At 48.4% G+C, this 12,558-nt stretch overlaps 1 protein-coding gene across 1 annotated transcript; it reads left to right on the top strand.

The window, feature by feature from the left end:
• Positions 1 to 7,566: 7,566 nt before the first annotated feature.
• On the top strand, positions 7,567 to 8,349 carry LOC127009118 (low choriolytic enzyme-like). Its single transcript, XM_050881904.1, has one exon. The coding sequence runs from the start codon at positions 7,567 to 7,569 to the stop codon at positions 8,347 to 8,349; it is 783 nt and encodes a 260-aa protein (XP_050737861.1).
• Positions 8,350 to 12,558: the final 4,209 nt, after the last annotated feature.

A 12,558-nucleotide genomic window follows, 5' to 3' on the forward strand; every position in this document is an offset into this window, starting at 1 on the left:
AGGAGACCAGATTCTTCTTTACGAGTGACAGCTTTGGTGGGGCCGTTTTTCACTCGGTAGCAAATGAACTCCTTGCAATCTTTATTCCTCGTTTGTCCGACTCAAGCTTTTTACCCTCCTCGCTGCGTCCCTAATGTCTATCTCTTGTATTTATTCGCCGCTTGTCTCGTCTCGCCTCGGCTCCCTCACACACACACACACACACACACACACACACACACGCGCGCGCGCACTCACATATTAAGGCGAGTGAGATATTTTCCTGACGTCTGTAGATAAAGTTGTTCATGGTCTGATTTTTTTTCCTGGTGTTGTGGTTTGATTTGTTTTCCTGGACGCGAATCAGCAGCGGAGGAACATGTTACGAAGAGACGAGGAGGGACAGAGAGAGAGAAGACAAAAAATAACCTTCAGACTTGTAATAATGATGATGATGATGATGATGATGATGAAGAAATATGATAATGATAGTTAGTAAGCTTTGGAAGTAATATTATCAGTAGTATTTTTCGTTTTTCTTCTTCCTCTTCATCATTTTTATATATTTTCTTTCTTGGAGTCTTACTAATCATCACTTCGTCTTCTTTCACACATTAAAACTACAACTACTATTACTACTACTACTACTACTGCTACTACTACTACTCTACAACTACTTCCTTCCTTCCTTCACCCACACCATCAGCCTCACACACACAGACATTCCCTACAAAACACCCCCCCCCCCCCCCCCCCGACAAACAACACACCACCAACCCACAATACTAGAGCGGAGTGCCTCAGGGCCGGGCGCGAGAGTCACCCGTGCAGCTGCGGCAACACGGTCACATTAACACGCATTGGAGGCCTGATAGTGCCCGTCAGCAACCCGAGAACCTGCCTCATCCCCGCGCTGTCCTGATTCGTGGTGATTGAGGAACGGCACGACATGTCAGATGGTGGAAGGGGAAAGGGTAAAGAGAGAGAGGGAGAGAGGATGGCGAAGGAGAGATGGAGGAGGGGGAAAGAACAGAGAGAAAGAGAGAAGGGGAGCATAGATGAGATGGAGGAAGAGGAAAGGATAAAGAGAGTAGGAAGCGTAAGAGAGATAGAAAAAGGGGGGGGGGGTAGAAGAAGAGCAATAATGAAAAGGAACGTATTCATGGGAAGCGGAACAAGGATAAAGGATGGAAAAGAAAGAAACAACAGGAATAAACGGAAAAGATGTAACAAGGATAAAGAAAGGAAGGAAGGAACAACAGGGATAAAAAAGAAAAGAACAAGAATACAGAAAGAAAATAATGAACACTAGGAAAAAAAATAAAAAAGGAAAGAAGGGACAACACAATAAATGGAGAAACGATCGAGTAAAGAGGGGCTAATGGAAGGGAGGGGGGCGGGGGGCTGTTGAGTGGGACGCAGCTACTGGCACTGGCACTACAAAGGGGCGTGATGGCTTTACCAGGGCCGGGGAGGAGCGAGCAGGCGGCGGCCCACACCACACCACACATCCGTCACCTCTGATAGCCCCCCGCTGCTTTGAGTCACGCCACCATTCCCACCACCACCACAACCACCACCACCAGTTTCGTACCATCTTATTCATAACCACTACTCTTTCGTGCTTTCATCTACAAGTCTCCTTCATTAACTTTTTTTTCTCCATTCCTCCTCGTCGTCATCGTCTTCGTCATCTGTTCCCTCTTCTGCTTTTTTCACGCATCCTTCCAGTTTTCCCAATCTTCTCCTTTTCATTTTCCTTTCCACCTTCTTTCCTTACCATATTGTCGTACTCAGCCACTCAGTACAACGCATTTCTCGGTTTCTGACTCACAAATATCGTAAACAAACACCAGTGAGGAACGCTTTTAACGATAACTTTAACTGGAATCTCGTTATCTGTGTGGGCACGAGAGTTTTGGGGCATGGAAGTGATAAATGCCACGATTTGAGTACGATAATATGGCAACGCTGTATACAATGTTCTTTTCCTATACACTTTTCTTTTTTTTTACTCCTCCCCTTTCTCTTTTGTCATAAACACTCCCTTCCCGTCATCATACTCACTATTTCATACCATCATATCATACCACCAATCCACAATACCGCCGCACAATACCACACCACAGTGCACTTCCATACCACAGCTGGAAAACCAATCCCAGGCCACAAAACCACCACCACCACCACCACCACCACCACCGGACTCGCAGATCATTCAGACGCGTAACAAAGCCACTATTACCAACGCCACCTACCAATTAAATTCTCTAAAGCTGACCACTTTGATCCCTACCACCACCACCACCACTGCCCACCACCACCACCACCACCACTGCCCACCACCACCACCACCACCACTGCCTCCATGGATACACTCTCAACACGGCCACCACTACAACCATCACCACCACTACCACCACCACTACCACAACTATAGCGGCCTCTCTCCACTCCTCGGTTCTTCCACAACAAGTAAAGCCTTTAGAGCCCTTTCCACTTCCTAGTTTTAATCCTTCTCTCGTTCCGCGGTCCACCTAACTCCACCTCCACCTCCACATGCATATCCACTGATAAAAATAGATTGGTAGATAGATAGTTAGATAGACAGAAAGATAGCGACTCTGCTGAAGGAATAATTTGTTGTTTTATAGGGAAATATTTGGAGTGGATGATAGACATGAAGTGATGGAAGGGCATCTCATGTGGATCTCAGGTGGATGTCAGGTGGAGATCACAGGTAAAAGTTTCAGCATCAGTGAGTGGAGAAGCAAAGTGGAAGGTAAATATTAAGTGCATCAACCCCACGTATTGATGCACTTAAGGGATTCAACACTATATGAATTCCGCTGAACCCAAAAAGTGACATGGAAAAGCGATTGGAAGGTAAACGAGTACACTGAACCTATTACAAAACCTATTAGTCAGATGATTCTCCTTCTGGTGCCTATGAAGACCGATTTAATCCTATCCATCGTTATCCTGCTTTTCCCATCGCTGCTTCCCTCTCGGTTGTCGCTTGAATCAGAACCGGGGCGGAGTGACGGGGCGGGGCGGGGGGCGGAGGGATCTGACGGGGCCTCCTCCTCGTCAGCCCCGCCCTGCAGCTCTCATACTCACGAGGGTAAAGCGCTTAAGCTCCCCTTCATAATCCCATCAGCGTGTTTGCTACCCTCCCCGTCCCTCACACACATACACTCCCCCTTCTCCCTTTTCCCTTCTCCCACTCCACTCTGTCCTCCTCACTCACTCACTCACTACCCCTCTTCCTCCTCCTCTTTCTCATGTTCTCCCATAGACTTCTAGCAAGGCCCTTCTTCGTCTCTCTTTTCTTTCCTTCTTCATTATTTCTATTCTATTATTTCTTTTTCTATTCTCCACAAGTCTCCAACATTAACTTTTCCTCCTTTCCTCCTCGTCGTTGTCGTTATCTGTTCTTCTCCCTCTTCAACTTCCTCTCTCACACATCCTCCCGGTATTATACTAATCTCCTTCTCTCCCTTTCCCTTTTCACCTCCTTTCCTTTTATTCTCCTCCATACGTAAGATTTCTGCGTTAACTTCTCCTTTGCCTCTTCTCCGTTCTCCTCGTTTTCGGCTTTCTCACACACCTCTCGTTCTCCTCTTCCTCCTTCTATTCTTTTACTGTCCTCCATGCGCCTTCTTCATTGACTTTTCCTCTACCTCTTCATCGTTCTACTTGCTTTCTTTCTCCTCACACACCCTTCGTCATCCTTCTTACACACCCCTCGTTATTCTTTTCCTTCTTCTTCTCTTTACCCATCCCTCGGCCTTCTCCTTCTTCTGACACACCTTCTTCTCTTCAAACAATCCTAGTGCTCCTCCTCCTCACAGCCTCCACGCTCCCCAAGGCACTCCCGTCTGCCTTTGCTTCCTCGCTGGGCTGCCAGACGTAAACATGACAGGTGCCGAGAGCCCGACGGGGAGCCTCGTTTAAGGTTTTCACTTGCTTGAGTAGAAAAGAAATCGAGCTTAAGTAAGTCCAAAAGTGCCGACACACGCCCAGCAAGGTGCCAGCTAAGTGTGTGTGTGTGTGTGTGTGTGTGTGTGTGTGTGTGTGTGAAGGGACATATGGTGACACTCTTCTTCATCATGACGTCACCATCAGCTGCTTCTCCAACCTTCCCTTCCCTTTCTCTCCCTTTTTTTCTTTTTTTCCTTTCCTCTTCTCATATTTACTCTCTTCTCCGTCTCTCCCTCCCTTTTGTAATCGTTCATCTCTATCCCTCTACTCTGAAATTACCTCCAGTTCATGTATACCTTCCCTCCATTTCTTCTGTCTCCTTACCATTCGTTCTCTCCCTCCTTCCTTTTTCTTCCTTTCCTTCATTTTGTCCCTCCTTTCTTTCTTCCCTTCTTCCGTCTTTTTCCTATCCTTCGTTCTGTCCCTTCCTTCTTTCTCCCTCCTTCCGTCTTCTTCCTTACCCTTCGTCTTGTCCCTCTCTTTCTCTGCCTTCTTCCCTCCCTCCCTTCTTCCTCCTCTCCTCCAGCTCCTCTGATTTGCATGTGAAAGGGGCGAGATAAGAAGCCACGCTCTTCCCGGCTTGATCGAGTGACAGCAAGACGAAAACATACTGCCGCCCGTACCTGTGTTGTGCCCCGCCGAGCTGCACTTTGTTGGGGTGCGTCCATCGGGCAGGTGTGTGTGTACTGTAGAGACTTAGGGTCGCATTAAAAGACACATCGCCGCCCAAGAAAACCTATTTGACAAGGCTTTCGTAGTAGTTGTGGGCATTTCCAGTAGTAGATTTATGACCCCGGTGGTAGTTTGACCCTTCCTCTGTACCGTGAACCTAAGAAAACGCTCATTAGAACCCGATTGGCCCCCTCTTTAACCTTTAGAAATTGTTAATGTGAGAGGCGAAAGTGTCTTATAATAACAACCTTAGTGTGTACAGAGGGAACAACGGGGAGAAGAATGGATGATGATAATGCTACAGATGCTGCTGCTGATATTGCGTTTACTTTGGTTAGAAAAATAAAAACAAGGACACAACAAAAGACTACTTATGTTCTACTATTTTCTGCTACTGTTCTCCTACTTCTACTACTGCTACTACTACTACTAATACTACTACGTTTTTACAGTAGAAACATAGAAATTTAGGGTTAAAGAAGTAAAGAAAAATAGACTGCAATGTGTTTCAGAATAAATTATGACAAAATTAAAATTCTTTGATATGTTGTTAAGTAATTCCTCCTCCTCCTCCTCCTACTACTACTACAACTACTACTACTTATACTACTACTACTACTACTACTACTACTACTACTACTACAACTACACTTATCAATACCTTCTCCCAACGCACAAATTAGAAAATGACAACAGCTAAAAAATAAGGTCAACTTGCTCTCGTTTCCTTCACCTCCACCTGGCGTCCAAGCACCTTCCCGCTCGTACCTGTGAAAGAAAACCAATTACCGTGAGAGAGAGAGAGAGAGAGAGAGAGAGAGAGAGAGAGAGAGAGAGAGAGAGAGAGAGAGAGAGAGAGAGAGAGAGAGCAGTAATCTTCCTTATGACTTACGCTATCTGATAAATCCACTTCACATGCTCTTGACACAAACAGATTTTTAGATAGATTAAATTACTTCTCCTGATTTGTGAATGCGAGAGAGAGGGAGGGAAGAAAAAATAAACCTTGAGAAATCGTCTGGGAATGAGAAGAAGTGATAATGATGATAAGGAGGAGGAGGAGGCGAAGGAAGAAGAGAAGGAATAAGAAAGAGTAGAGGGAGAACAGCGAGGAGATGAATAAAAAGGAGAAATCGTCAGGAGAGATAAGGAAATGATGATAATTAGGAGATAAGGAGGAGGAGGAGGAGGAGGAAGAGAAGGAGGAGGAAAAGGAGGAAACTGTAGAGCGAAAGACAACAGAGAATCGATGAAAAGATCTTGAGAAATCGTAAGAGAATGAGGAGGAGGAGGAGGAGGAGGAGGAAAATATATATAGAGAGAGAACAGAGAAATGATATAGTCTGTCTCCCTCTAAAACCTTACTTCCACATCAACTAAAGAAAAGAAACCATAAGAAAACCCCTTACACACAGCATCTCATCTTTACCACCATCACCAACAAACAACCCCCATCACCAAGTTACATTAGTCCACCCTCTCAGGACATGTTATTCTCTAAGCCAACTCAGTATACCGGGAGCCGCGCAAAACCCCGCTACCATCGACTATACTGCCATTCCACAACACGATCCACGGGCGAGTGAGTTGACCATCCAGGCAACAAATGTTTTTTTCTCCGCCAGGAAGCACCGCGCGCCAATTTTGAAAGCCCTGGATTCAGTGTTGGGGAGGGAGGGAGAGGGACGGGGAGAGAGGAAGGGGGAGAGGGAGAGGTAGGAGTGTGTAGGGGGGACTGCAGTGTGGTATGAAAGGGAAGCGGGGGAAATAGAGGCTTGGATAGGCTGAATGGTGTAAAGGATTTGAAAGTGAGTGTGTGTGTGTGTGTGTGTGTGTGTGTGTGTGCGTGTGTGCGTGAGAGAGAGAGAGAGAGAGAGAGAGAGAGAGAGAGAGAGAGAGAGAGAGAGAGAGAGAGAGAGAGAGAGAGAGAGAGAGAGAGAGAGAGAGAGAGAGAGAGAGAGAGAGAGAGAGAGAGATTGAGAGAGAGAGAGAGAGAGAGAGAGAGAGAGAGAGAGAGAGAGAGAGAGAGAGAGAGAGAGAGAGAGAGAGAGAGAGAGAAGAGAAGAGAAGAGAGAAGAGAAATAAAAAAAGCAAAACGTCAAAGGAAAAAAAAAGAAGAAATCGGGAGGTAACAAAAAAAGAGAAGACCAAAACAAAAAAAGACAAACAAAAAAGAAAAACAATTAAGAGATAAGAAGCCAACGAAACACCCGCGTGGGCAGACCAGACCAGCCCGGACCAGACCAACACCTTCCCGAGTCACCCGCAGAGCCTCAGGTGGGAGACAAGACAATGACTTCTGCAGGTGAGGCGAGATGAACAGGTAAATCCAACTCAGCACCCCCTTGACCCCCTCCTCCCCTACCCCTTACGAACACCTGTTGTGAGTCAGGTAATGATACGCCTCCGAGGGCCACAGTTAATCACCGCCTCGTCCATGAATTAGGGACGGAGGCCGCATAAAGAAGCGCCCCCACACCCGAAGGAGTGAACATAATTATTGCTGGCAGGAGGCTGGCCAGCGCCGCGTGTAAGGAGAATACTGATAACGTCTAAAAGAATCACATCATTTGGCGAGGCACAGAAAAAAAATACTGAGGCTCACATTTCAAAAACAGAATGCAGGGGGCGAGGGGGGAGGGCTGCCGGGGCGAGGGTCTGGGAGGGCGTGAAGGAGCCGGCCAGCAGGAGCATCACCTCTGCTCCCGACAGGTTGATGCTTTAGTGCGAAAATATCTTCACGGGAGCATCCGGGGCGCTCAGTAGTCTTTCAGCAAGGAGATAACGCTGCAAAATTTGGGTATTCAGTGTAGTCAGTGTGCACATTTGCAGATGCCGTCAGACCTCTAGGAGACGTGCGGCAGAGCAAAAAAACTAGAATCAGGAAGGTTTTTATAGTGTTTTCATTTCTATTCCCTTTATGCCTGTGTTATGCTATTGTTTTTCCCTTTCCTCGTGCTGGTCTGGGCCGGCGGAACGGGCGTGCGGGGCGAAGTGAAGGAGGTGGAGGTGCAGCAGGAGGATCGGCTGAGGTGGCCGGACGGCGTCGTGCACTACAGCATCAGCGAAGGCTTCACCGTCCAGCAGTTCAAGTGGGTCCGCAAGGCCATGGACATTATCGAGGCAGAGACGTGCATCTTATTCGAGGAACGCAAAAACGCTGAGCGCCGCAAGCCGCCGAGAACCTTGTACATAAAGCCGGGCTACGGATGCACCTGCAAAGTGGGTTACCAGACCTTCGGCTCCGTGCTCAAGCTCCACAAACGCTGCTTTAAAGTGCTCGGCCATGTGGTGCATGAGCTCCTGCACGCCCTCGGCATAAGGCACGAACACCAGCGGTTTGACAGGAACTATTACGTTCATATCAACCAGACCGCCATCAGGACGGCCTACATCAAGAACTTCTTCAGACGCAGGAGGAGTCTGAGCTACATTTCCAACGCCGGTCTTCCCTACGACTACGAGAGCATCATGCACTACCCCAAGATCGGCTTCTCGGTGGGCAAGACGCAGGCCATCATCACGCCCATCGTGCCCTGCGCGGCGATCGGCCAGCGCAGGAGGATGAGTCCTTCAGACGTGGCCCGCATCAACCGCCTCTACGCCTGCACGGGCCACTACTTCGGCGACGACATCCCCGGCGCCGTGCCCTTCAAGGTGTGGCAGCGGCAGGTGCAAAAGCTGCGGCGCCTCGAGGCTCGCAGCAAGTGGTGACCTGCTGCCCCGCCGTCTGCCCCGCCAGCCCCGCTGCGGCTCACTAAGTATACCCTTAACTTTTTACGATAACGAGCATGTTAAACTATATCCACCGTATTACTGGACTGAATAAAGCCATGGCGGGATTAGCGACACTGTACCGGCCTGAACTTTGATAACGATCTCGAGCAGGCTGCCAACACGATACACTTTACAGCACTCTCTTTGTGATAACAGAACCATATATGAAATAATACGAAAGTCAGAGTATTTTATCTTCAAATAGCTGGTGAAACTAACAGAGCTCGCCCTAATAAGGTAGACTGGTAGAGGGTGTGTGTGAGTTGGAGAGGGGAGTGCGTGCGTGTGTGTATGTATGCGTGCGTGGAAGATTTCGTTGAAGAGAATGCTTCCCCCTAACTTAAAAAAAAAAAAAAAAAAACTTGTCCTCTTTCTCCCTGACGGTGAAGGACAACATGAAGACGACCGAATCAGAATGCGCGACGCCTCGGACGAAGGAACCATCAGACGAGGCTCCGGTCGATCTTCTCAAGGACCGCCGAGAAAAAGTTATAAGGTTTCGCCGGGAAAATTCGCGCGAAGAAGCCGCCCAAAAGAAAAAGAAGAAGAACGAAACGTGAAAGGGGAGCAAAGCGAAAGAATGTTAAACAAATTCGGGTCTAAATACTAAGTGTTTCCCGACAATTGCTTGCTCCGTAAATTGAATATAAGTAGGTGCTTCGGAGCATAAGAAAATAGATGCTGATGAAGCCGTTTAGCAGGAAGGAAAACATACACAGAGAAAGTAAATTGCCTCGTTGCGTTGTTATATACTTAGCGTTTCTTCTCCCTCCCTGATGCCATTATAAGAGCACAGAGGATAAAAAAGAAGACGAAGAATGCAGAGGAGGAAAAAAGGGTACGTGCTTAAGGAAAATTGAAGATAACAAAAACTAATGAACTTTGAGAATGACGGAAAGAAAAAAATGTGGAGCTAAGTGAGAAATAAATTAATAGAGGATGGATAGTGGTAGATAGATAGTGAAAGATAGGTAGATAGTGAAGAGAGAAGAGCACACTAGAATAAAAAATAAGAAATGCATATATGAGGAGGAGTAAGAAGCCATATTGATGAAAAAACAAAGAAAATACTCACAAAAAAAAACAAAGGAAACAAGAATACGAAAAAAAAAAAATCGTATGCTCCAAAAGACGATAAAAAAGAAAAAAAACTAAGACCTAAAAAAATATTGATAAGAAAAAAAGGAAAAAAACGCCAAAAGGAAACGAAATATGAATGACAAGAAAAGAAAAAAAAAAAAAAGATAATACATGCGACAGGGAGATAGATAGATAGATAGATAGAGATAGATGGATAGAGAGAGAGAGAGAGAGAGAGAGAGAGAGAGAGAGAGAGAGAGAGAGAGAGAGAGAGAGAGAGAGAGAGAGAGAGAGAAAAGATAATTGCGAAAGGGAGATAAAGAAAGAGAAAAAAAAGGAATGAAAGCGCCTTAACTAATCCTCAATTTCAGTTTGGCGCCGCTCACTCACCACCACCACCACCACCACCACCATCACCACCACCACCACCACCACCAGAGGAAAATTGCAGTCTTCCAAAATTGCCGAGAAACACTCCAGAATCCGCGGGAAGGAGGAGGAGGAGGAGGAGGAGGAGGAGGAGGAGGAGGAGGAGGAAGTGCATGATCCTCTTCTCTTCCCTTGCCTCCTCCATCACCATGCCTCCTCTCTCTCCTATATCTCATCCCCTACCACCAACTCCTCCTCCTCCTCTTCCTCCTCCTCCTCTCCACACGATGCTTACACAACTTTATGCTGATGCCGGTTATGATGGGGGTGGGGGAGGGGGAGGGGGAGGGGGGGGTGAGAGTGAGGGAGGCATTAACCTAACTCATGCAACTCTCAGAAAGGGGGAGGGGAGAGGAGGGAAGGGAGAGGCTGCATGGAGGAAGAGAGGAAAGAAAGATGGAGGTGGAGAGAAGGAGGTTGAGAAGGTGAAGGGAGGTAAGAGAAGATGGAGGGAGTAGAGGGAAGCTGGGAAGAGTTTGTGAGGGAAAAAGAATAGAAGGAGGATGAGAGGTTAAGGAAAGAGGTTGGAAGGATAGAGAGAGGAAGAAGGGGAAGGGGAGGAGAAGGAGGAGGAGGTTTGAGGAAGGGTGATGGAGGGAAGCAGTGAGGAGAGGAAAAAAAATAAGGAGGATTAACTTCAGGTTGAGTAAAAAATGACGAAGAGGAGGAGGAAGAGGAGGAGGAGAGGAAGGCAAGAAACGTGGGAGGAAGGAAGGGAGGCAAGAGAGAGGAGCCGGAGTTAGTGGTGTGAGGCAAGAGGAAAGCAGGAGAGAAAAGGAAGACTGGGTGGAGGGATGGAGGAGGAGGAGGAGGAGGAGGAGGAGGAGGAGGAGGGGTGGAGGTGTGAGGAGGTAACCCAAGACGAGGGGTGGGAGAGGTGTGGGACCTGACGGCTCGGGTGTTGCGCTCCCCTCCTCCTCCTCCTCCTCCTCCTCCCCACCAGCACCTACACATCCGTCGCCCTGCCCACACATTATCAGGTCTGCCTCCTCTTCCTCTTCTTCTTCCTCTTCCTCTCATCATAAAAAGAATACAAACTAAAGGAAAGTCGTCCCGCCACTTCGAAGTCCAAGAATCTGACTTCGAGGAGGAGGATTTGTCTTTCCCTCAATAGACCAATTACTCCCTCCCTTAACTAACTCCAACGCCGCTAATGACCAACACTAATACCCCGACCAGCTGCCATCTCTTTGTGCGCCTCTAATCACCTCAAGAAAGGGCTTACGAGGAACTTGTCTTCAGCCTCTTCAGTCTCCCTCCCGCGAAGTACAAGAAGAGTCCTTGATGGCGAACAGGTTTTGTCAGCCACCCTGCAACCCCTGAGACAAGCCGTCGTTCTTAAACCTCTCTAAAACCCTCCTTCCCCCCTCTCCAACCCAGCCCATCCAGCCCTTCCCAGCCCATGCATGCAGTCAGCCTCCGAAAGCACCGTTGCCCGAAGAACCAGACGCAAAGGGGCGGACTACTCATGGACGGGAAATGCTTGCGAGTATAATGCGATGAAAAAAACCTGTCTACTTGATCTGGAGGAGACAAATGAAGGGTTGTGGATGCTGATGAGGAGGGTAGTGATGCTGGAGGAAGAGGAGGAGGAGGAGGAGGAGGAGGAGGAGGAAGACTCTCTCTGCAGGACGCATCATACAATGGCAGTTGACAGCTTTCAGGGGATCAAGTTCCAACGCTTCGCACCAATTGCTGGGACGCGACACCTTCCTTCCCTTCACACACACACACACACACACACACACACACACACACACACAGGCACACACAAGCACTCTCCTCCTGCGAGCTGCTTTATGGTGCATGAGAAAGGGGTAGAGGAAGGGAGGGTGGGGGAGGGAGTCGAGGCAGTGGTGGTGGTGGTGGTGGTGAGGGTGTTGCAGCGCGGTGGTGGTGGTGGCGTGGCGGCGCGGCCCACATGGTCACCTGATAGCAGAGAAGCCCCTCGCTGGGTACTCTTTGTCCCTCCTTCACACCCTATTAGATCACATGCGCCGGCTGCCATTCACGGAGCCAAGCCGCAAAAACTGCTGACGGAACACTATGCTGCCTGCCGGGGCCGCGTCAGTCCGGGCAGGCCAGCAGGCACCGCGGAGGCCCCCTGGTGGCGACTGGCTGCATGGCTGCCTCAACACAGGGCCTAACATGAGCTATTGGGACTTTTAAATCTGACCCTTTTACTTATCCCTTCAAGCTGAGCCACATTCCTCTTACCCTCCTCCCTTCTCTCTTTCCCTCCAACCTTCTCTCCCTCCTCCCCTCTCTCGCTCCTGTACCTTCCTCTCTCGCTCCTGCTCCTTCTCTATCCTACCTACTCCCTCCTTGCTCTCCCTCTTACCTTCTCTGCCTCCTTCCCTCTCTCCCTCCTACCTTCTCTCCCTCTCTCCCTTCTCCCTCCTCCTATTCCTCCGCCTCGCCGCGCACAGAAGCCGCATCTCCTCGGGATAAGCATCTGATAAAGCCCGCAGCACACCCTCCCTTACCCAAAACTGGTCTGACCTGTATACCCTAAACCGATGACACCTGTCCCCTGACCGCTCGACACACACACACACACACACACACACACACACACAGAGGTAAGTTTCAAGTTCATATTCTTATTAAACGTTTTGGGCTTCCATTACGATTATT

The sequence above is a fragment of the Eriocheir sinensis genome, chromosome 39 (assembly GCF_024679095.1).
Source record: "Eriocheir sinensis breed Jianghai 21 chromosome 39, ASM2467909v1, whole genome shotgun sequence".
In the NCBI taxonomy this organism is placed as follows: domain Eukaryota; kingdom Metazoa; phylum Arthropoda; class Malacostraca; order Decapoda; family Varunidae; genus Eriocheir; species Eriocheir sinensis.

Coding starts and splice junctions, on each gene's coding strand:
- LOC127009118 (XM_050881904.1), top strand. CDS start 7,567: ATGCTATTGTTTTTCCCTTTCCTCGTGCTGGTCTGGGCCGGCGGAACG.